Below are 26,121 nucleotides of genomic sequence, written 5' to 3' on the forward strand. Positions count from 1 at the left end.
GGTGCCCACTCTATGAAGCAATAGAACTAATAGCTAGTTGTTAGCGAAAAGTAAGTGATGCAACAAATTCATATTGAGACAGAGAAGAATAGAACATCTGCTCAACCCAAATCTCTATCAAGTGAGATCTCTGACAGCTTAACAAACCAAGATTAATGGGAGGAGAATGTGAATTTTTGTTTTAAATGTTAATGTACTCAGTGTCCCCAGTGGATGATTAATAAAGTTGAATTAATTATTCCTGGAAAAACAAATATAGACATCCCATTTTCTATAACTCTACTGCTCTAGATCAAATGGAATTATCACATAGAGAATTGGAATCAAAGGAATACATTGTTGTGCATTTTGCATGTTAATTTGCTTATTTATTTATTTATTTATTTATTTATTTATTACTGTTTATTTTTTGAGAGAGAGAGACAGAGCATGAGCATGGGAGGGGCAGAGAGAGACACACACACACAGAATCTGAAGCGGGCTTAAGTATCCAAGCTGACAGCACAGAGCCCAACGCAGGGCTCGAACCCACAAACTGTGTGATCATGGCCTGAGCCGAAGTCAGACGCTGAACCCACTGAGCCACCCAGGTGCCCCTCATGTTAATTTGTTTTAATGCTTTCAGTTTAGATTATTCAAATATACATACCCAGGCATGTAGAGTTTAAAGAAATGTGAGAATTGGGATGCCTGGGTGGCTCAGTCGGTTCAGCATCTGACTTCGGCTCAGGCCATGATCTCTCGGTTTGTGGGTTTGAGCCCCACGTTGGGCTCTGTGCTGACAGCTCAGAGCCTGGAGCCTGCTTCGGATTCTGTGTCTTCCTCTCTCTCTTCCCCTTCCCCACTCGCAGTCTGCCTCTCTGTCTCTCTCAAAAGTAAATAAACATTAAAAAAAAATAGAGAAATATGAGAATTGATAAGGAAACAACATCCTGCTGTAAGTTTATGTGGGGTTATCCATAATCTCATCCACTTGAAGAAGACCTCACCTCATGGCTTGGAGAAATATATTAATTAAGGAGCAGAAACTAAAGGTAGTTTGTCCATTTTGTGTGTACATGTGTGTGTGCGTGTGTGTGTGTACGTGTGTGTGTGTGTGTAACCCAAAATACATAGCAAATCTTGGAAGATATTTTATTTTTCTGAAGGGAAGGGTAAAACCTTAAAATTAAGTATTATGGAATCCAAGGTGGAACAAAAAATAAAGGAGAAATCAAATATGGCCAGGGCTGTAGAACTGAGGCATTCTGGTTGCACAGAGCATGGGTCTCTCTCCTTACAGGGTGGATGTCCTCTGTAGTAATCGCCTCACTGCAGTTGGGTCAAGAGAAATCAGAAGAGTTGAGCCACCCAGGACCTTTTATAATTCTCCGAGCCTGTTTTAATCTGTTTATTTGCCTCAAGGTCATATTCCAACATAATTTAGCACTCATTGTCAAACAATGGACAGACACTGCCATTGTCATTGAATGAAGAAATAAAAAGATTGCCTTTAGTCTGCTAAAATTCGTATGCGAGGTTTTTTTTTTTTTTTTTTTTTCCTTTACTCAACGTTTCAAATGCCCTGTACTTCCATCTGATTGGACATTGTAGGCCTTGTGTTCGATCTCTGAATCCTCAGTGGGCTCCGACCTGAGATCATGTTGATTGGCTCAGTCCTGGATCAGATGATCAGATGTCCCAGCCTAGGAGTGGGCGGGCTTGGCCTCAGCTTCCTGAACCTGAAGGCTCCTGTGGGCAGCTGGGAAATATTCATATTTTAAGAACACTAATCCACCTCTTGTAATTTTCTAGAGATATTTATTTCCAATCTATGGTCCAATCTATGGACTAAAATAGTTTTTCAGCTTTCCTTGTGGGGAATGGTTTTTTGATTTGTGTGGTTTTATTATTATTATTATTATTATTATTATTTTAATGTTTATTTTTGAGAAAGATAGAGACAGAGCATGAGAGGGGAGGAGCAGAGAGAGAGGGAGACACAGAATCTGAAACAGGCTCCAGGCTCCGAGCTGTTAGCACAGAGCCCGATGTGGGGCTTGAACCCACCAGCCGTGAGATCATGACCTGAGCCGAAGTGGGACACTTAAGCAACTGAGCCACCTGGAGCGCCCCTTCTTGTGTGGAATGGTTTTATTCCTTACGTTCTTTTTCTCCCTTCTCCCTAAAAATGTCATTTTACCTCTTCTTTTAGCATGTATTGTGATCATAGCTACTTGTAAAAATTTTGAATGATTTGAGATACCATAATTTTTGCATGAATATATAATTTTTGAAGGACTGTTTGATGAAGGGTGGGGACTAGAAATGCACGATTGTTAAGAATGAGAAAGGGTGGGACAGGCTGTGGAGGAAGGAAAAAAAATGTGAATTCTGTTCTAAAACCCATGCTGTTTGGACTCGCCTGAAATTACCGAAATTACTGAAATTACAGAAGATACTGTTTTCCTAAAACTCTTAACTAAGATAGAGATATGTAAATATCTGTTTTTTTTCCAGTTACTTCCCCTCCCCAAGTGATTAAAAGAAAACATCATAATTCGGCATAAATACATTTTTTAAAATATAACACTTTCATTCCTTGCTGAACAGTTGTGCAAACATTAGCAAAAGGCTTCTTACTAAAGTACGTAAGGCACTTTAACAAAAGCTTAGCTGTTCTCCTGGCTTCTCTTCTCTCTTTGCTCCTATCCATTCCAGAATTAGTGCTTAAGGTATAACTGATCATTTCACTTCCTTGGTCAAAAGCCTTAACTAGTTTCTCACAGGTGTCCCAGTCCAGTTAATTATATTTTGAGGGAGGCATCATGGGATGGTGGACAAACTTGTGTTTTGGAGTCAAAGAGTAATGGGCTCAAATAGCCTCCAAGTCTTACGTCATATGTGGTCTTAGACAAGTCATTGAAACTCTCAGGGTATCAGTGTTAGTAATTCACATCATACCATGTTGTCACAACTATTATGTGTAACAAAAATATTAGCTATGAAATCGTATATAAATCATTCAGTATCTTTATTCATTAGGAATTTCCCATTTTATCTGTTTTTGATCTTACAGTACATTGTACCATTATTCAAATGTATTTTATTGCAAGCTTAATCGCAATTTTCTTATGGACAAGGACTTTTTCTTATAGCCTCTACATGATAGGAACTTAGAAATATATGTTAACTTAATATTTGTTGAAAAAAATCTTATTTTGAGAGAGAGAGGAAAAGAGAGAGTGTGTGTGCACAGTGGTGGAGGGGCAAAGAGAGAGGAAGAGAGAGAGAAAATCCCAAGCGGTCTCTGTGCTCAGTGTGGAGACCTGGGCACGATGTGGGGTTTGTTGTAGGGCTTGATCCCATGACTGTGAGATATTGAGCTAAGCCAAAGTCAAGAGCCTGATGTTTAACCGGTTGTGCTATTTAGGCACCCTAACTTAAAATTAAAGAATACTTGTTTAGCTCCTAAAATGTAAATGTCATTTTATGTGAAATTAAGGCATTGAAAGAGCAGAACATACGTGTGTGTGTGTGTGTGTGTGCGCATGTGTGTGTCTGTGTATGTGTAAAATGTCTCACCATTGTTTCAAGTGATTCTTGTTTATTTGGTACAGATACCAGAGGGTCCTATTAAGATTTAACCTGGCTTGGGCACCTGGGTGGCTCAGTCAGTTAAGCATCTGACTCTTGGTTTTGGCTCAGGTCATGATCTCACAGTTTGTGTCCTTGAGCCCTGTGTCAGACTCTGTGCTGACAGTGCAGAGCCTGCTTGGGATTCTCTCTCTCTCTCCCTTTCTCTCTGCCCCTCCCTTGTTTGTGCTCTCTCTCTCAAAATAAATAAATAAGCTTAAAAAAATTAAAGATTTTATCTGTTTCTATAAAAAACCTGCAAAAGAATGAACCTCACACAAAAATAAATTCAAAATGGATGAGAGATCTAAATGTGAGACAGGAGACCATCAAAGTCCTAGAGGAGAAAACAGGGCACAACCTCTTTGACCTCAGCTGCAGCGACTTCTTTCTAGATATGTCTTCAGAAGCAAGGGAAGTAAAAACAAAAAATGAACTATTGAGACCTCATCAAGATAAAAAGCTTCTGCATAGTGAAGGAAAAAAATCAAGAAAACTAAAAGATAACCTGTGGAATGGGAGAAGATATTTGCAAATGACATATCGGATAAAGGGTTGGTATCCAAAATCTATAAAAAACTTAACAAACTCAACACCCAAGAAACAAATAATCCAGTGAAGAAATGGGCAGAAGACATGAATAGATGTTTTCGAAAGAAGACATCCAGATGACCAACAGGTACATGAAAATGTGCTCACTCATCATCAGAGAAATACAAATCAAAACGATAATGAGATGCCACCTCAGACCTGTCAACATGCCGAAAATTAACAATTGAGGAAACAACAGATGTTGGCGAGGATGAGAAATCCTGCACTGTTGGTGGGAATGCAAACTGGTGCAGCCACTCTGGAAAACAGTATGGAGATTCCTAAAAAAGCTAAAAATAGATCTACCCTACGACCCAGCAATTGCACTACAAGGTATTTATCCAAAGGATACAAAAATGCTGATTTGAAGGAGCACATGCATCCCAATGTTTATAGCAGCACTATCAACAATAGCCAATCCAGGGGCGCCTGGGTGGCTCAGTCGGTTGAGTGACGGACTTCATCTCAGGTCATGATCTCGCAGTTCGTGAGTTCAAGCCCCGCATCCGGCTCTGTGCTGACAGCTCAGAACCTGGAGCCTGCTTCGGATTCTGTGTCTCCCTTTCTCTCTCTGTCCCTCCCTTATTCGCACTCCGTCTCTGTCTCTCTCAAAATGAATAAACATCAAAATAAAATAAAAACAATAGCCAATCACAACGGAATACTATTTGGCAATCAAAAATAATGAAATCTCACCATTTGCAACAACGTGGATGGAGTGTATTATGTCACAGCGAAATAAGTCAGCCAGAGAACAAACAGACGGTTGCTGGAGGGTAGGTGAGGGGGGATGGGCTAAATGGGGGATGGGCCTTACGGAGGCCACTTTTCAGGATGAGGACTGGGTGTTCTATGTGAGTGATGAATCACTGGGCTCTACTCCTGACACTAGTAATTCATTGTATGCTAACTAACCAGAATTTAAATAACTAAATTGAAAAACATAAAGATTTTACCTGGTTCTATAAAATAACTTATAAATTCTCTCCGTGTATGCTTTTGAGGAATCTGTTTTTTTATTCTTGTGTTCACCTTGCTCCATAGTTTAGTTCTATTACTTCATTGAGAAGCTCTCCGTACTTGAAGCTTCTCAGTGATTCTCCTTGTTCTGTGATAAGTCCCCCCATGTTGGACTGTCCGCCTGCTCATTCCCAGGGAACATCAAGCGTTCGATAACTGTTGATGAAAGTAATGTAAAATATTAAGAAGGCCTTAAGGTGAATGACATCCGTGCAAAAGGGGAGACAGATAGAGTGCCCCAAATAATCCGTACGTTTGAAAATGCCCACATAAATTTAATACTGGTGGAAAAATTGTATAACTGTTAAAGAAAGCTCCTCAGAATGCTTTCTTTCCCCCATTTATATTAAGTGGCTTCATTTTAGAAAATATAATTTTTTATAGTGGAAAAACCACCTGGAGATTTTTTTATCACTTTTTTTTTTCCTATTGCTGCTACTTCCTAACTCCAGTGTCCCTAAGGTAATTAGTGGGCTGAAATTTACATCATCGGCTTTGAGATTCTGTGAATATGAAGGAATAGCATTGTATGGTGACATATTGTGATGAGCATAGCAAAGCATATAAACTTGTGGAGTCACTATGCTGTGCACCCGAAAGTAATGTCACATTGTGTGTCAACTGTACTCGGATAAAAACAAATTATTTTAACTATTAATGATGTGATTTTGGGTCGCTCAGTCAGTTAAGTGTCCCACTTCGGCTCAGGTCATGATCTCGTGGTCCACTGGTTCAAGCCCCGGGTCAGGCTCTGTGCTGACAGCTCAGAGCCCGGAGCCTGCTTCAGATTCTGTGTCTCCCTCTCTCTCTGCCCCTCCCCACTCGCACTCTGTCTCTCTCTCAAAAACGAATAAACATTAAAAAAAATTAAAAAAAATTTTTTTTAACGTTTATTTGTTTTTGAGACAGAGAGAGACAGAGCATGAACAGGGGAGGGGCAGAGAGAGAGGGAGACACAGAATCTGAAACGGGCTCCAGGCTCTGAGCTGTCAGCACAGAGCCCGACGCGGGGCTCGAACTCACGGACCGTGAGATCGTGACCTGAGCCGAAGTCGGACGCTTAACCGACCGAGCCACCCAGGCACCCCAACATTAAAAATTTTTTTAAAAAAGATGTGATTTTTTAATGACAAGTTTTTGTCGAGTCCCAATTCTTACTGTACTGCCACAATTTCCAACAAAATTTTGGAGATTTATGCAGATGATGGGATTATTTGGGGGATGATGCTTTAAATACACATATATTTATATATATGTGTATATATGTATAACATATATACACATATATGTATAAACATAAACGTTAAATATATATATGTGTATATATATTTAACGTTTATGTTTATTTATTTCTGAGAGAGAGAGAGACAGAGTGCAAGCAGGGGAGGGGCAGAGAGAGAGGGAGACACAGAATCGGAAGCAGGCTCCAGGCTCTGAGCTGACAGATATTCCAACATTATGGAAGTTGTTCTAAAAGTGCTGGTCGAGTGCAAGATGAATATCTTTGACTGGAGTACATCAGAGACAATACGGTGAAGTCCGTATTTTGCTATATCTAGAGATGAATAATATCTGGTCATTGATTGCTTCATTTTTGATGCTAAAATTGGTTTATGGTGATGGTATCTTGACTCATCTGTGATTTTCCCTTTGAAATTAAAAAGTCTGTGTGCTTACTTGGGTATCAAACAGCATTCACTTCCTCATCAACCAGTCACGTTTGACGGCTTTATGTCAATTGATAATCCTTGCCAGAAATAATTCATTAAGAATGGCAAGATGATGGCTTTATATTCTACCATTTTGTCTAAATTCATTAGCCGTAATTCTTCCATAAATAGAACTTGCTTTGACCAACTGCACTTATTTTCTTATCTTGAATAGCTTCTTCTAAATGACAGGGTACACGTAGAAACAGTTTTCACCGTATTACGTCATTGGTAGACACTTTCCTCTACTTGAAAAGCCAAAGGCATGATTTTATTTATTTTATTATTTTAGTTTTTAAAGGCATGATTTTACATTTAACATCAGAACCATTTTTCCCTAACGACTCTAAAATACATCTCAATAAGGCAGTTATTAAAAATACTTTGAAAATTAAATAAATTTAGGAAACTGGTATGTTAGGAAAGTTTTCATGAGTTTGTAAAGTGATGCATTGCTCCTCAGCTACTTCTCAATATCTTCCTTACTCTGGATCATACCAAATACTTCTTGCATATTTGATTTTATGTTTCTTAGAAATTTAAATTTAAATGTTCTTTCTTTCTCAACTCATGTCTCCAAAATTTTTATATTCCCCTACATATTAATAGAAAACCCATTCTTTTTTTAATTTTTTTTAAATGTTTTATTTATTTTTGACACAGATGGAGACAGAGCGTGAGCAGGGGAGGGGCAGAGAGAGAGGGAGACACAGAATCCAAAATAGGCCCCAGGCTCCGAGCTGTCAGCGCAGAGCCTGACTGGGTGCTCGAACTCGCAAACCGTGAGATCATGACCTGAGCCGAAGTCGGATGCTTAACCGACTGAGGCGCCCCTAGAAAACCCATTCTTATAAGGGTCTGGGATCTGACTCCCAAGAGCTTTAAGTAGAAGATGTGAAGAATGGAAAGACAAAGACAACTTTCATTGTTTCTTGATCAAATGTTGTACATGACCTTCACTTCTATATTTGTACATGTTGTACATGACCACAGACTTTTTTTCTTATTTTGTTTCTTTTTGGAGATTTTTATGTTTTCTGTCTTTTTAAGTAGCAGATGTAAAAGTTAAAAAGGCGTAACTCTTGTAGCCAATATGGAGCAGATAGTCCATATCACGGTGTGTCAAGCTCCTCAAGGATGCTCTGTATTTGGAGAAAGGCTTCCGGGAGTTTTTTGTTTGTTTGTTTTGTTAACCATAGTGTATCCTCACTCTTCACTCTGATATTTGAGAAACATAATACAGAGTTTAAAGTAATTAAATGTTATTATGAGTTTCATCTGGCAAGATTAAGCTATTTAAGTTTTCCAAGGCATTATTTTTCTTAAATTTTTAAAAATGTTTTATTTATTTTTGAGACAGAGAGAGACAGAGCATGAACGGCGGGGGGGGCAGAGAAAGAGGGAGACACAAGCTCTGAGCTGTCAGCACAGGGCCCGACGCGGGGCTGGAACTCACAAACTGTGAGATCATGACCTGAGCCGAAGTTGGACGCTTACCTGACTGAGCCACCCAGGCACCCCAAGTTTTCCAAGGCATTATTGCCTATTATTCTTTAGTAATTCTTGCCAAACTGTTCCCTGTGTAATCCCCAATTATAACAAACCATCCCTTGTTCAGACTAATAGGATATGGTGGACAGTCTGGGTGGCAAAATATTTTGAAACAAATTCTACACACACACACACACACACACGAATTATTTTTCTCTAAAAGCAGATATATGACTAAAGCGGCAAGAAATAATTGTTACATAATAAAGTTGGGGGTAAAATCTTCCTTAATGAAGTGATACCTTTTAATTAGCTCACCGTTAATAAATCGTCCATGCTTCCGGAGTCCTTGAGAGGATTTGAAAATAGTTGGCTCTGTGAGGGAATTCATCATCTTTGCAAACCATGCTTGCCCTGTTTGATCTTTTTTGGAAAATGGTTGGTGCAAAGGAAAATTTCCTAAGTTTTAATAAAGTTTTACTGTTTAGCTCTCTGCACGCCTTTCCAAAGGACCATACACATCCATCGATGCAAGCCTTAATTGTTGGCACGAGGATGTTGATTTGATTATGGGCTAATAATAGAAACTATATGGAGTGAAGTGAGTGAAAAAACTGTCACCCTGTGCATGTAACGTCTAAAAAGGCAATGTGACTCTGTGCAGGGCCAATTACGTGGATTAAGATGGGTCTTTGTTGGGGCGCCTGGGTGGCTCTGTCAGTTAAGCGACTGACTCGGGCTCAGGTCGTTATCTCACGGTTCCCGGGTTGGAGCCCGTGTGGGGCTCTGTGCTGCCAGTGTGGAGCCTGGAGCCTGCTTTGGACTCTGTGTCTCCCTCTCTCTCTGCCCCTCCCCCACTTGCACTCTCTCTCAAAAATAAATAAACATTTAAAAAAGAAAAAAGACTGAGCTCTGGAACCACAGAGAGCTGTCTCCAGTCTCCACCGGGTACCGGAACCTCAAGGTCTCTGAGCCTCAGTTTACCCATCTGCAAAATAAGTGTGACGCTCAGAGTGCATGCATTATAGGGCTGTTGCAAGAATCAAATGACGTAATGCCTACAAACGTGCTTAGAAGTGCCTCGCAAGGTGGCTTCATTAACTCCCATCACCTAAACTCCATCGTCTTGCTGGTGATAACCAGAAGCTCTGATCTCTTCTGTTACTGTCAGACTCACGTAGTTCACTCCTATTTACCGTTGCCACGTGGGTATCACAAAAACACTGCACATTTAACAGGTGCAACCTGGAAGCTTGTATTTCGTTCCTCAAAACTGCGTTTGCATTTCTTGCCCCACCTTTCCTTTCTTAGTAAATGGCACCACAGACCATTGATTTACTTAGGCCAGAAATCTCAAATAGGTTTTTCGTTTTTCATTTCCCCTCATCTTCCTCATTCAGTTCATCAGCAAGGCTTCATAGCTGAGTCAAGTGGTTCGCCCTGTAGGTTGCTCTACATACACCGTTTGCTCCTTGGTAAACTTGCGAGTCTAAATCTGCCACGTTTTCTGTCACACAAGACTAAAGTGTGAGGCCACACCTGTAGGGCTCCTGTACCCTATGCTTCTGGTTGCTTTCCATCAATGGGGAGTCTTGTTAAGGGTTAAGAAGGAGAGAAGAGAGAAGTCATATAATAGTTCCTCCCTCCTCCTTGTGAGGTCAAGGCTGCATTGAGCTGGCTCTGTCCCTCCACCCAGGGTCACTGTTCTACTCAAGAGAGATGACTTTATATGACTCTCCTTCCAGTGTCTGGTGATGGCTGTGTGTCCTCATCCCTTCACGCCTGATGGTAGAATCAGCCTGCTCCTAAATCCATAGCTCTTGATAAAACATTTGTCATCATCTCATTTTGAGAATGCCCGTATTTCTACTGGGGCTTTTTCTGATACAGACCCTAAGCTTGGGCTTTCTTGGTGATTAACCACAACAAAATTCCCATTTTGCGTATTGTGGTTAACTGGTTAACTAGCCTTACGCCCGCCATGTTGGAACATGGGGTTCATGTGTCTCAGAATTTTAACTGAAAGTCTGGCATGACCCTTCAGTTCCTTGGTTTCTCCTCAAATTGTCACAGACTTCTGCAGTTCCTGCAGGATTTCTGCCTTGGAGAGGAGGGGATGAGGTGGGAGGAAGCCACCATACGTGCTCGTTTGGCTGCTTGATTTCCTTACCTTTACCTCCTTCTTCAGTTCCCACTCCACTTGGAGCAAAAGCGGGGAAGAGTCCCCACTGCCTCTTGCTTTCTGGTTGTGACTTCTTTTTGATGTTCTCCATCTTGAGAAGACATTTCCCCTCTCCAATTATCTGAAGCTGAATGTTACCATAGCTGAACTTTGCTGAGAATTGTGATCTATTGGAGGGAGGAATAAATAGACACACATTTAATAGTTTCAAAATTTCATCACTGGTTATACATAGGTCAGATAATTATAACTTATCCTTCTAATGGCTTCCTAGTTGCATATAATATGTAGATTGGTTAACATCACCTGCATGTCCAGCAAGGTCTGGCTCCTATTTATATTTCTAACCCAAGTTCCCAGTATTCTCCTCTGGGGCTATACTTAGGTCACAGCCAAACTCCTTTCCTTTCCTTTCCTTTCCTTTCCTTTCCTTTCCTTTCCTTTCCTTTCTATAAAACTATGTCCTACCTCAGGACCTTTGTACATGCTGTTCTTTCTGCCTGGAACAATTAATTTCTTTTGCTCTTTGCATGGCTAAACAATTTTTTTACTAGTCTCATTAAAAAAAATTTCCATCTTTCCTAACCTTCCCCCACAAACTTGTCCCTTAAAATTCTTCTCTATACTATTCTTCGGGTTCTTCTCTGCATTTTCCATTCTTATCATACTTGCCATTGTTTTATTCATTTCACAGGTTTGTTTTATTTATCATGTCCAGTAGAAAGATGGTTTTATAATGTCAAGTATAATGTATATATTTGTATATCACTGTATTTCTGGCTTCTAGCACAGTGTCTGGCATAAAGCAAAACCATAATAAATATCTGTAGAATAAGAGGCTGAACAAAGTACAGGGCCTAGTACAATGAGTATCAATGCTCAATAAATGCACATTAGCATTGCTATTATGAAATTCCTTCTAATTACTATGTGATAAACGTGAGAAGATTTACTTACTATAATTTACTTACTAGAAGATTTACTTACTAGAATCACAATATATGACATGGCATCCTTTCAGTGGAAACGTGTGGTAGGGAAGGTCTTCTCTTGAAGAGATTTGTGGGTTTGGTTTTTGTCTAACTAAGTGGACTCCACTGAGATTCCCTGAAGACCTACACAGTTTTAAATGGAATTAGATAAGCAGACAAAGCGCCTGCTTGGATTGAAAGAGACCGAGAGAGGGGCACCTGGGTGGCTCAGTCAGTTAAGTGTCTGACTTCAGCTCAGGTCATGATCTCATGGTTTGTGAGTTCGAGCCCTGCGTCGGGCTCTCTGCTGTCAGTACAGAGCCCGCTTTGGATCTTCTGTTCCTTTCTCTGTGCCCCTCTCCAGCTTGTGTGCCACCCCTCCCCTCAAAAATAAACATTTTAAAAAAAGAAAGAGACTGAGAGAGAACAAAATAAAGATGTCTTTGGACTCCCAAATTCTACTGGCAGAAAACAGGTTGAGAACACTATGTAGCTGCAAACGTGGGTTACCTTTCATTAAAAAAAAAAAGCAGGGAAGATCCAAAGAGTGGAACCAGGCATCTAGAGGACAGAGCTGAGAGCCAGAGAGAAGCATTCCAACCTTGAGACTTAATCAAGGAACTGCCAACATTTGCTTGTTTGGATTTCATCATTGTTGGGGACTCAGGATCCTGGCCTCCTTTTAGCAGCTTTTCATAGTTCCATCCCACACTGTCTCAGGATTCATCTGTGTGGCCAATAGGCTGTAGCAGAAGTGCTGCTCTGTCATTTCCAAGGTTAGGTTACAAAGGACAGCAGCTTCCATTCTGAGATCTTTCTCCCTCTTTCATTTCCTCATCATTCACTTTCACTAAATATGTTGATATTTGTCCATATGATACCCTTTCAGAACATCTGGATCAGTATTCTTAGAAGGGTTGCTGCGTGTTATATTTTGCATGGCGCAATCCTGAGTTATGCCTGTTTGTCCTAGAATAATTGTTTCCTCATTGACTACCCAAGTGTTCTGGATTGGATGATAAATTACACGATCACAATTATTATTAACATCTCTAGCATCCTACACATTCAGCCATATGTCCATTTACATTTTCTTAAACCGTACCATTGTGTGGTGTGTATGCAGGCACGTGTGTGTGTGTGAGTGTGTGTGTGTGTGTGTGTGTGTGTGTGTGTGCGTGTGTGTGTGTGTGAGAGAGAGAGAGAGAGAGAGAGAGAAGCAGAGACAAAGAAAGCTGGGTTTGCAGGGTGCGTGGGTGGCTCAGTTGGTTAAGCATCTGACTTCAGCTCAGTTCACGATCTTGCAGTTCATGAGTTCATTCCCTGCATCAGGCTCTGTTCTGATGGCTCAGAACCTGGAGCCTGTTTCACATTCTGTGTCTCCCTCTCTCTCTGCCTTTCCCCCATTTGCACTCTGTCTCTCTCAAAAATAAATAAACATTAAAAAAAGCTGGCTTTGCATCTCTCAATTATTTCTCCTCCTTTTTAAATGTTTTTATAATTCTCTCCACCTTCCTGGCCAAAAGTAACTAAGCAGAGTTAGGAAAGTCATAGTCTATAAAAGGTGGCTGCAAAAGGTGTAAGTCCCATGTTCTCATTTGTCTCCTGGAACCTCAACCCTTATAGTAGCATATCCAGGTCTTACAAAAACCAACTTCTATATATAATGCTTCAAGTGTTTTTTTGACCAATTTTATTTCATTTCTTTTTTCTTCCATGCAGGACCTGAAATGTGGAGGGGAAGGACTCAGTCAGTACATTCCTATGTCATGTTTAAACACTGACAAAACATTTGACAAGTACGTTCCTTCATGGTGGATTGAATGCATTTTATTTTATTTTGTTTGTTTCACTCTAGGTTAAATATGGGGCAATTATAGGTACCAAGCAGCCCGAGTTTGATTCACCTTAAGGATCAGGTTTGTGGGAGACATGACCTCCCTTCCTCCTGAAATTTATCTGTGCCCTTCCATTCCTATATGACTGTTGGGGATGGGGCCATCATAGTAATGGAAGTATAGCTTGGAACCATGCCTTACTTACCTCTCAGGAAATATCTAAATTCTTGGTCCAGTGTAGGAGCTTCCAAGATCAGGCTGTGGCACCTGCTGTTTCTCTGTGCCAGGAGAGGAAGTGCAGTAGTGGTGGCTGTGGGTTCAGAGGGGCTCTCAGGGTAGATGGTCTCCCTTTGAATCTCAGGCTTTTATGCCTTATGACCATGTGACCTCAAATAAGATGGTCAACATTCCCCAGCATCGGTTCATCAGTGAAGTAGAAATAATAATACCTCATTGGATTATCTGAAGGGTTAAATGAAATAATAGATATAATGTTTTCAAAAGAGTACCTTGAACATGCTAGGCATCCCATAAGTGTTAGTTAATACTGTATATCAGGGGTTCTCAACAGGGATCAGTTTTGGCCTCAAGAGACATTTGGCAATGTCTGGAGACTTTTTAAAAAAAATGTTTTTATTTATTTTTGAGACAGAGAGAGACAGAGCATGAGCAGGGGAGGGGCAGAGAGAGAGGGAGACATAGAATCCAAAGCAGGCTCCACGCTCTGAGCTGTCAGCACAGATCCCAACGCGGGGCTCAAACTCATGGACTATGAGATCATGACCTGAGCTGAAGTTGGACGCTCAACCGGCTGAGCCACCCAGGTGCCCCTGGAGACATTTTTTTAAATTATTATTATCATGACTGGGACTAGGGAAGGGTCTGTTAATGGCCTCTGGTGGTTGGGGGCCAGGGATCTCGCTAAACATTCTACAATGCACAGGCCAGCCTCTACAACAAAGGATTATGAGGTTCAAAATGTCAATAGTGCAGAGGTTGAGAAATCCTGTTGTATATATCAATGCTGTTTGCTCATTGTAATTTTACTTAATTTCTAATCTGACTAGCAGAGAAAATAAGGTATCAGCTGGAGTGGGGCCTGTCTCTCTGTGAAGACAATTCAGTGCCTCAGGGAACATGCCAAGCAGGCAAGATTGTATTTTGCTGAGATGTCATTCAGTGCTCAAGGTGGTATCACGGAGGTATAGGGTAGCATGTTCCCAGCGCCCAACTTTTCTGTGTTAGGATTTCAGACCAGGAAAATGGCCAGGGATGTCTGCAGGACATTATATGCAAGGGAGTTAATTACAGACTCATTTACAATAGTGAGAGTTGGAACAAACCTAAATATCCAACAATAAGAGATTATGCCATGGGGAAAAAAATCGAGCCACATGGAAAATGCCTATAATGTACAAAGTGGTAAATATGGGTTACAAAATAGTATTTACATCACCAGTCTTATTTTGTAAAGAATAAAAAGGCTATGAGGAACGGACCTCAATATTTCATCAGTGTTTATATCAGGGTTGTGGACTAATGGATGACTATTGTGGGGTTTTTTATACAATTAAATTTTGCATAATGTGCAAACATAAGCATACATTTCTATAATCACAAAAGTAATAAGTATTGTATATGAGGGGAAACAGAGAGTAATAATATGCCACAGGACCTAATTCAAAATGAGCTCATGTCTGGTCTGGTTCCTGGTCTAGGGTCTGACTACTCACTCCAAGGGGACACCAATCTCTAGACTTACCTCTACGTAACTGATAAGGTGTTAAAACTGTGTATTAACCTTTTGATGTGCATTGTGTTTCTTTTTAACTATGGGAGGTATTCTTAGGAAACCTTTAATTACAAAGAACTACGATTGTAACTAAGAACCTTCCCCCCACCTTTAGGATGATAATCATGAATTCAGCATCTAATTATTTAGATTAAGTTTTTAAGATATTTCATGAGTGCCTTACAATGCTTATCAAAAGAACAAAGAAAGAAACTGAGGAAACCATCTCACTGTGGTTAACACATCATGTTTGATGTTTACTAATGAAATCTGTTTACCTTCATAACTGTATAATAGGGCCATTAAAGACAATAGATACAGTAGTTTAAAAGTAATAAAATTTACAACAAAGTGTATTTAATTTGAAATTGAATTGCCAGCAAATGGTGTCCTAATGAACCCTTGTGTCAATGGAGCTCTAACCAAATTAAGGGAAATCATTTCTATCACAAGAAAGTAAATCAGCTGTGAGATCCAAAAAGGCCATTCCTCTGGTGGGGGTACAGTCATTGTCACAGATGGCTCTGCTGATGGAATTAAGCTTAAGTTAGGAGAAATGAAGTACAAGATCCTTCTTAATTCAAATGAATTTGGGAACGCAGGCAAATGTTAGAAGCTCAAAATTAAATAAATGAATGAATGAATAAATAAATAAATAAATAAGTGAGTCATAAAAAAGAACCTCAAATAAAGGCAGTAAATGTTAACAGGAGGAAAAAAAAAAGCCTGGGGAACATTTTTGAAGGTAGAAATAGATCTTGATTTCTGGCCATTGCATTAAAAAAATAAAAAAGTTTATGTCATATCACCTATTCAGCTATTTGAACGATTCCTCTATTTCCAAGTTTCTTCATCAGTTTATAAGATTGAAGGAGTGGGGGGCTGAAAATGAAGTGGCAAAATGTCTTACCAAATATTTGATCTTCGGTAATTTCTGAAACGAGCCACATTTTAATTACTGGGAGATCAGTATTGACTACAGGGAGTCTTGAATTTTATAGAGATCACATTTCAAAAGCTACTCATCTCCCCAACTTTAATCAACGGTAGTTGTGTGGTATTTATCTAATTCTCAGTTAATCTGACACGATGTTTAAGGAAAACATCAAATTGTGTTGTGGTTCCAAAGGCAAACCTTTTCATTATCCCCATTGTCAATTTCTCTTCCTTTTATCTCCCCTCCTCTTGTACCCACTGCAGAGTGCCAAGTCAACCATTAATTGCACATCGAGATGTCTGGAAAGAAAACAGGCCAGCCAAGCTCTGTACTCTCACAGACGTAACTCACGAATCAAAGGCAGCAGCAGCAGGACCTTGCTGGAAGGTGAGACTCTCATGACTGACTTTTTCTCGGATGCAAAAATGTGAAATGATGAGATCAACGGTTCTTGGCTCGCTGTCCTGGTTGGCTTTTCCTCCTGCTGGGACCCTCTAGAGAAACAGAGTTTCAACAGGACTTGGTAAATATTTTTGAGGAGAATTCTACGCTCAAATAGAAGGGCTAAAATTCTCGACTGTAAAGCATTGGGAATTCCTCAAGAATGGTGTGCACAGTGCCAGGCTGGGTTCCCACTAGACAATGAGGCAGGACTGTCTCCATGCAAATGAGACAGGTTTGAGATTTGATGAATCTTCTGTCTTCTGTCCCTACTCATCTGACACTCGCTTTGAGGAAGGTTGTAAATGCAAGAGAGATTGTGGTATAATTCCTCAGACTGGCATTTCTGCCCCCTAGTCACCATTCGATTATCTTCCAAATTGCTGTGTTTCAGAGAGATAAAGATTTTTTATGGCTTGCTGACTTGAAACAACCACAAGAGCCAGCAAAGAAATGACTAAGCGGCCATGCATAGTAATTCCATTGGTAAATGACAAAATCTTTGTTTGTATGACATTTCCAAAATTACTACAGAAGATGGATCTAAAATACAAAATGTCACATTTGGCATGCAAAACTATCACAATATATTTCAGTATAAAATTCATAGAGGCGTTTAATTTAGAATGTGTTTAATAACTCGGTCTGCCTGCATCAGTAATCCTGCCTTGAGGTTTAAAGAGCTTGTGTTATTTATTCACATGGCGTTAATTTTTTAAAAAAAATATTTTTGGAAACCAACATATTAAGGTTAAGTCTTTATTGTTAATTAAGATTTTCTAATTAAGGCAAAAATAATTGTTATTCTGATTGGTTTTTAAGTATGACTTCTGTGAGAAAACAAAAGAAGTTTAGCAACTTCCACTGTTTATTTAGCTGTGATTTGATTCCAGAAGCATACTATCTATATGGAAATATATATTATCGCTCACAAAATAAAGTCTAGGCAGGATTAAAAGGTACTTAACCGTTGGCTGCAGATTAATGGGTAGCTACTAACTCCAGGAGCCAAGAGAGTACAGTAAACTGCTTCGAAGAACGGCATTATTTTTTGCTTAAAGCACAATGTAATAGAGAATTCTTTGAGGTCAAATGATTCCAAAGACTATTTGGGACTTGTGAGTATAGAAAACATGACTTAATGACATTTGAGTTATTAATAATCCCAGTTTAATTTTTGTTTAATCTGAAACAAGTCCATTAAAAAAAATCTTATCCATTTGGATAAACTTTCCAGCACTTACTAAAAATGAAAATGGCCTATTCCTGTGAGTGGAAGGTAAGCAATGAAGTTCAAATGCCCCATAAAATATTCTTGACTCCTGTTCTTTAGTTACATACAACGTATGCTAAGTTTTAGGTTAAAGCACACACAAATGCTACTCCGTCCTTTAGGGTTTTTTTTTTTCTCTCCTTGGAAGCCCATGGGGTAAGTTGACCTCATGCTTAAATTGAATAAAAGTATCTATCAGGTGAAGGGTTTGTCTGACCTACTTTGGACTTGACTCATCAAGGTGGTATAGGGACCAAGGGCACGCTGCCCAAAATGTACCACAAGGGCACACGGACTATTTTGAATTGAAGCTACTTGAGAGCCAGTGCAAGACCACTCAGATCCTCCTCCATCCCCCTGAAAATAGGAAATAAATCTCCCATATGAAAGGTACCCTCCCTTTACTAAGAAGTGAAAAGACATCCTTATCACCAGAGGTTGGAACTTTGAAGCGAAGAACGCTGTAGAAAGCTTGTTATTATTATTTTTTTTTACTGATCTACAATCTCAGCCCAGATTTTGCTTGGAATTACTTCCTAATTAAAACTCTTAAACACCCATTTTCTTTATCCTGTCTCTTTCTCGCAACATTATTTTGTTTCTTCCTAAAATGTCTAAAAACTGCTTTCCTTGGTCATTTCTTTATGTCTCGTTTTCATTATTGGGCCTCCTTGTGCGTGTCAAAAAACGTTGGCTTCTTTCTCCAGTTCATCTGTTCACGTAAACTTAATTTTCAGTCCAGCAAAGACCTGGAGGGGTAGAGAAAAAAGCATTTTCCTCTCCTACGGCATCCTGTGGTCTGTGATTAGTGTCAGAGGTAAGGGTTTTTGCCTTCCAAACTGTTGAGTTTGAAACTCACGGCCCATACTCACCCTCCCAGATACCTCGAAGAGGCACGATGTGTGGTTTTCAGAAGTGTTGGTATCCTGTTAATTCTATCTTATTATAATAGATGAATGGTTTCTGATGTCACAGATCATTAACATACCATGCTTAAAAATTGGCTAACCTTTCCCCTGGCGTAATTGGCAGGCTTGCCTTTTGACCTCCTAATTATATATCGTGTGTCCTCCTCTGTTATCATTGCTAATACCTGACAATTACAGGTTGAGCGAAAATAATTGTCTATTTCCCCCCACCCCCAAGAAGTGCATTGTGGCTAATTGTGTGGTTTCATCCAGTTCCTGCGTATTTCAGGAGACCTGCCTTGTCTTTAGGTTGAGCGCGGCCAGGCGCCTCAGCATCTTCAAGTACGGATGAAATGTGCAAGAGGCCTCAAGAACAAGGCTCCCCGAGGCTCCTACCGCCTCAGGGTGTCCTTGCTTGGTCGACCAGGTGGCTGTGTCTTCCAGTGGCAGCAAATGGAGCAGCTGAAGACCAGAACACACCCAGTGAGGCATGATGGAAATTTTTATGATCTGGGGCTCTATTTCCACGAAAGCCTTTATGTGGTAAGCTGGCCTTTTTGCACACATGTCCCTTTTTATGTAGCTTCCTCACTCTTCCTATCTATCCATCTTTTCGTCTCTACTCATGTGGCTTGAGATACTCAACTTTGCGGAGTGAACAGAAAGGGTTGCATTCATTCATTCGTTCCTTCAGCCAATACCCAATGAGCCCCCACTATGCACCAAGCATGTGTTGTGGACCATAAAGGACACCCTAAGTCCCGTGTAAAATGGAAATGCTGTCTTTATTTAGCAACCAAATATATGGTGGATGCTTGGTCTAGTTCTCCTCCTTTTTAGGATTTACATGCTGAGTGATTAATGATGTACATTGTTGGGCATGTAGTACATGGATAAGTGTGGAAGCAGCCAGGGATGCTAATTTTAGGTGAGAACCAAGCTTGAGGCCAGAAGAGAAGTTGGAAGGATTGTTCAGAAAATATATTATGGATATAGGGAGGGGTTCTAGAAGAGACAGTGCTGAGTAAAGGAGGAAGAAGGTGGGTAAGGTTAACCAGTGACCCTGGATGCAGGGATGAGAAACAGGCTGGAGACCATCAAGTTCCCTTTGGAAGCAGAGAGAAGGCTCAGCCTCGTCTGGGGCATGTTCCATGAAACTCTAGCCCTCCCCCACCCCACAAAAAAAAGAAAGGAGGGTGGGAAGGGGCATCTGGGGGCTCAGTAGGTTGTGTCTGGCTTCAGCTCAGGTCATGATCTCATGGTTCGTGGCTTTGAGCCCCTTGTCGGGCTCTGTGCTGACAGCTGGGAGCCTGGAGTCTGCTTCGGATTCCGTGTCTCCCTCTCTCTCTGCCCCTCCCGTGCTTGCGTTCTGTCTCTCTCTGTCTCTCAAAGGTGAATAAATGTTAACAAAATAAAATAATAATAATAATAATAATAATAATAATAATAAAGGAGGGTGGGTTAGTCCTGGGACACTTACCACATGCTGGTGCATTGACGTTGAGCATGAGCACACACTGTTCACAAATACAGAATTGCCTTTTACACTATTAATTTGAAAGAGTAAAACACACATCTTGAGGGTCAATATAGGTATCGCAGAGTGATATTTAAGAGAAAAGCTAATTTCTCTCTAAAATAGATAGGAGTGTGTTCTCTTTCTCCATTTCCCCTTAGGTTTTGTGCTAAAAGGTATCCTTTTAATTAATTTTAGCATGTGGTATTTCATTAAGGGTTGTAATCCATTATTCACATGAATATACTGTGCAGATAATGTCTTGTATTTATTCTGACCAACTGAAAAAATTAAAATAAGAGGCGAGACTAAAAAATGAGCCATTCTGTATGGTAGATCTATAAACTCCACACGTAGGCTGTCATTATCTACTTGTTCTGAGAAGAGAATTATCAACCTTCATTTTTTTGCCATCTTTACTTTCTAGATATCTAAGACCCTTGAGGATAGTGTTTTTTTTGTTGTCGGTTGGTTGGTTGGTTTTTGTCTTTTGTTTTTTTCTTTTTAATGGTCAACAACTCTGTAGTGAATTTTAAGAATAGAAAACATATGGGGCGCCTGGGTGGCTCCATCGGTTGAGTGTCTGACTTTGGCTCAGGTCATGATCTCACGGCTGGTGGGTTCGAGTCCTGTGTCGGGCTCTGTGCTGACACCCCAGAGCCTGGAGCCTGCTTCGGATGCTGTGTCTCCTTCTCTCTCTGCCCCTTCCCCATTTGTGCTCTGTCTCTGTCTCTTAAAAATAAATAAATGTTAATTAAAAAAAAAAAAAAAGAATAGAAAACCTATAGCATCCATAAAAGCCATGCCGTTGAATAATGAGTGCAAAGTCTCAGGTGACCTCTGTGTTTAGAAGTTGATGGGGCTTCAAAAACAAAGAAAACAAAGCCTGCTTACCGCTGGGAGCCTAATAGACAAAATAGACATTTGGTGAAAGTCACAGCTTCATCCCAAGGTGTATCCACAGTCCACTTCAGATAGGATTTGGAGAATTGGCTGTGTTGATGGTGGTGAGAACACCAGAGGTCTCTTTCAAACAAGAGACCAGAACTCTTCCTGGGAAAGAATTCTTCCTGAGAGAAAAGGAATCCCCGCTGAAAAACATTCACTGGGGAGTCAACTCTCAGTTGGCTCATCTGTGAGATGAGGTTAAAAATATGTGCCTCTCAGATGCATCGTGAGAAATGATGGAGATAATACTTGGGGAAATACATAGAATTCAGGGGCTTCTTTTATTATTGCTATCATTATTCTGTTTCTTTGATAGTGGAGCCCGTAAATGTTTCCCCAGTGGACTTTCATTTGAATATCTATGACATGTTCATATTTCAAGTAACTTTCAAACTAACCTTTGCTTGAGAACAATGTCGGTTAACGGTTTTTTCCTTTAATGACTGATCCCAAAGGCTTTGTGAAGAAATGTGGGATACTCGTGAGAGGAGTTAGTCTAGGGTGGGTAGGGAGAGGACATTTTCCCTGGGGGAACCCACTGTCTCTGTGGAACCAGACTTTGAGGACGTGTTCTAAGAAAGCAGCAAGCATAATTTAACCCCTGAGCTGAGGTCTTGGTTCCTACCTATCACCTCAGAGGAATTTCAGAAATGTGGTGTTACCCAAAATTTCAGCATATTATACAACTAATATTAATATTTATTTAGAGGATCTTAAACAGGTCCACGATCAGCAAGGAGCCTGATGTGGGGCTCGATCCTATGACCCTGGGATCATGACCTGAGCTCATGACTGACCCTCAACTGACTGAACCACCTAGGGGTCCCTAAAAGACAGCGCGTGAGTGGGGGGAGGGTTAGAGAGAGAGAAACACAGAATCTGAAGGAGGCTCCAGGCTCAGAGCTGGCAGCACAGAGCCCGACACGGAACTCGAACCCTTGAACTGTGAGATCATGACTTGAGCCGAAGTCAGATGTTTAACTGAATGGGCCACCCAGAGCCCCAAAATGTGGCTATTTTTTTTTTAAAGAGTTCAATCAACACCTAACAGGCAGGTACATTCTTTTGTGCCTTTTAATTAAGTATCTGAAAATGTAAAGCATGGAGATAGGTTACAAAACATATTATTCAGTTTGCTTTCTAGAGCCATCTTCATTAAGAACTGTTTTATGAGGCGCCTGGGTGGCTCAGTCAGTTAAGCGTCTGACTTCGGCTCAGGTCACGATCTCACGGTTCTTGGGTTCAAGCCCCGCGTTGGGCTCTGTGCTGACAGCTCAGAGCCTGGAGCCTGCTTCAGATTCTGTGTCTCCCTCTCTCTCTCTGCCCCTCCCCCACTCATGCTCTGTCTCTGTCTCAAAAATAAATAAATATTAAAAAAAAAAAAAAGAACTGTTTTCTGGTATGGGCACCTGGGTGGTTCTTTTGGTTGGGTGTCCGACTTCGGCTCAGGTCATGATCTCACAGCTCGTGGGTTCGAGCCCCGCATCTGGCTCTGTGCTGACAGCTCAGAGCCTGAAGCCTGTTTCAGATTCTGTGTCTCCCTCTCTCTCTGCCCCTCTCCTGCTCATGCTCTGTCTCTCTCTCTCAAAAATAAATAGACATTTAAAAAAAAATTTAAAAAAATAATAAAAGGAACTGTTTTATGGTAAAAGGAGATGCGGGAGTTTTATCATTGTTATTATTGGTTTAGATGCCCATCCCCGTCTGCCACCATCAAAGCATGAACTCTGAGTGCAGAAGCCACATATATTGCTGTGTTTGCTTTGGGAATATTCCATGCACGCTGTTGGAGGTTCCTAACAGAGTGTGCTACAGTTCAAATGCCAGGAGGGACTAGAAGATGAAGAGGTGCCCCAAGGACGCCTTCAGGGAGAAGGGCAAAACCACTATGTGATTCATGTTGCAAGATCATTCACAGTGTTGGGGTGTCTGGGTGGCTCAGTCAGTTAAGTGTTCGACTCTCGGTTTCGGCTCAGGTCAAGATCACGGGGTTGGGAGATCGAGCCCTGTGTCGCGCTCTGTGCTGACAACTCTGGAGCCTGCCTGAGATTCTCTTTCTCTCTCTCTCTGCCCCTCCCTCTGCCCCCTTCCCCCAAATAAATAAACAAACTTAAAAAATATTCACAGGGCTAAAAAGTACATCAAGTCTGCAGGGGAAATCAGAGCCTGGTCCTTCTTTCAATAGTAAAATGCATTTTTCCCTTCCTGCCAAAAAGAACAAAAAGTATCTTGGAATCGTCGAAGTAACAACCCCAAATTTTGTTCCCCTGTGTCAGAAGCAAACAAACAAAAATAATTACCTCCTGCCACAGCCAAGGAAAATTTACTCTTTAACAGCCTGACAAAATGTCACAGAATTACATCCATCCCTTGGTATCACCTAACAAAATCCTGGATCCCCAAAGAAATACACCAGGCTATTTCACATTCAGTGTATATAAGAAAAGTACACAGTTCAGGACAAAACCAACGCAAGAAAAGCACCAAAACCTCCAGAACTTGACAGGAAAGAGAAGTCATCGGAGGCTGTTTGATTTCAGAATAAAAATTCTGCTGCTCAAAGTCCTGTTCATTCCACTGGGCTCTACCCAATAACAGCAAATTTTTCACTAACCACACAATTCTGCCTGCCAGTCGCTCTGTTAGCAGTGTGTGGGAGACTGACAGTTAAAACAGCAAGTTTTCCAGAAATATAATACTTTTAATAATAGGAATACACATACGGGAATGCATAAATGCGCATTGTGTATGTAATTGATATAGCGACACTTAAGACATTTTTATCCCTACTTTTAAAATGCAAGTCTAGGGGCGCCTGGGTGGCGCAGTCGGTTAAGCGTCCGACTTCAGCCAGGTTACGATCTCGCGGTCCGTGAGTTCGAGCCCCGCGTCAGGCTCTGGGCTGATGGCTCGGAGCCTGGAGCCTGTTTCCGATTCTGTGTCTCCCTCTCTCTCTGCCCCTCCCCTGTCCATGCTCTGTCTCTCTCTGTCCCAAAAATAAATAAATAAAAAAAAAAGTTCAAAAAAAAATTTTTTTAAATGCAAGTCTAAGGGGCTCCTGGGTGGCTCAGTCGGTGAAGCGTCCGACTCTTGCTTTCGGTTCAGGTCGTGATCTCACGGTTCTTGAGTTAGAGCTCCGCATCAGGCTCGGCACTGACGGTGCGGAGCCTGCTTGGGATTCTCTCTCTCTCTCCCTCGCTCTCTGCCCCTTCTCCTAGTCACTCTCTCTGTCTCTCAAAATAAGTCAATAGACTTCAAAAAAGCAATACAATAAAATGGAAGTCTAAGACAGGGTCATCTCTATTGTAACTCCACGAACAGGAGAAATTGGCTTCATAAGGTCATTTGGGAGGGCAGGGTACCTTACAAATGCTAACTGGGGTGGGGAGGAGTGGTGCCTTATTCCCATGCGGAAAGGAGGGACTGAGAAGGCATTGCCCCGAAAGGAGGGTAAATTACAGAAGCACCTAGTCTGCTGAGGAAATGCCTGCATTACCCTCTTGTAAGGTTACAGGTTAATGGATGTTGGAATGAGGGTACAATGTTACACATCACAGTTGTCTTCCCTTTTGGCGTCAGGCTGTGCCAGGAGGCAAATATTTGCAGGTTAAGGTGAAAAGGTTGCTCATAGGGTTGGAGAAGTCTCCTGAGGGAGGTAGTGGACACATTGGCGAGCCCAAAGGTAGTATCACCCCCAAGCTCCCAAAATATGACTTCCAGATACCGTCATTCGGATTTTGTTTAAATAAATTTACATCTTAACGTTGATTTTCTCCTTTTGCAGAGCGGAGGTGGTCAAAAATGATGAGTTAACTGACAAGTCTGAGCTCCAGTCCCCTCGTGTAAAATGTTTGAATACTCTAAATTATGGATTTTAAATGTGGGTTCATTTTCTTTGAAGAGTTTGAATAATTCCTTGGTAGAGACGTTTGGAAACTGCTTGTCCTTTGACACTTATCCTGGAAATCTTTCGTATAGAAAACATCGCCTTCTTTGTGGATCGTGGTCATTGATGACAAACAGGCTAGGGTCTTTGAGAAGATATATGCCAAAAAAATATGCCTTTTGTCTTTCAGTTTTGGCAGGGTGATAAACAAGTTAAATAGGCAGATTATCTTAGAGTACCGTTCTGCCAGGCATGTTTTGTTTTCAGATTAGGTTCTATGAACACCTGGAAATTCTAGATGTGATAAGAGCAAATAGCTCTGAGATGCACAGATAAGCACCTAAGAGAGAAAAATGATTTCCTTGGTTATCAGAAATGAAGAGGAAATTGAAAATCAGAGAGGGAAGTGAGTAATCCGAGGTTATGGCTGCCTTGGATGGGGGGGAGAAGAGAGTATCAATCTTGGGTATCTAAAGTTTTAAGTTTCAGTGACCATTCAGGAGGTAAGGCCTTGGGCCCATTAGCTATGGAGTGTTGAAAGTCTCCTGCATAAATCAAGGATGTTCAAGACTGGTCTGAAAAGGACTAGACCAAGAAAAAAATCTGCTCTCAATAGGGAAATAAGAAATTCCTCTTTCTCTAGGCTCTGCTGAAAATTTTATTTCTCCAGGGGTGCCGGGTGCCTGGTGCCTGAGTGGCTCGGTTGGTTAAGCATCCAATGCTTAGTTTTGGCTCAGTTTCATCATGATGAGATGGTTCATGAGTTCGAGCCCTGTGTCGGGCTCAGTGCTGACAGCATGGAGCCTGCTCTCTCTCCCTCTCTCTCTCTCTCTCAGAATGAATAAACTTAAAAAAATATTTTTCCTGTTAATCTAGCAATAGAATTCCTATGATGGAAAATATATAGTAGTTGAAATGAAACACTCAAAAGGTATATAATATAGATTAGACCTTCTGAGGAGAGAGCTAATGGCAAGCTAAGACCTTGCTTGGACTGCACCAC

General features: G+C 40.9%; 1 protein-coding gene across 1 annotated transcript in view; it reads left to right on the forward strand.

Annotated features, from left to right (window-relative positions):
- LOC122220629 overlaps positions 1–26,121 on the forward strand; it is a 256,097-nt gene that overhangs the window by 61,676 nt on the left and 168,300 nt on the right. The window contains exons 7-8 of the mRNA XM_042940353.1: positions 16,339–16,533; positions 19,078–19,311. Coding sequence (XP_042796287.1) covers positions 16,339–16,533; positions 19,078–19,311 — 429 coding nt within the window. The remainder of the gene's footprint in view (positions 1–16,338; positions 16,534–19,077; positions 19,312–26,121) is intronic.

Source organism: Panthera leo, chromosome B2 (genome assembly GCF_018350215.1).
Source record: "Panthera leo isolate Ple1 chromosome B2, P.leo_Ple1_pat1.1, whole genome shotgun sequence".
Taxonomy (NCBI): domain Eukaryota; kingdom Metazoa; phylum Chordata; class Mammalia; order Carnivora; family Felidae; genus Panthera; species Panthera leo.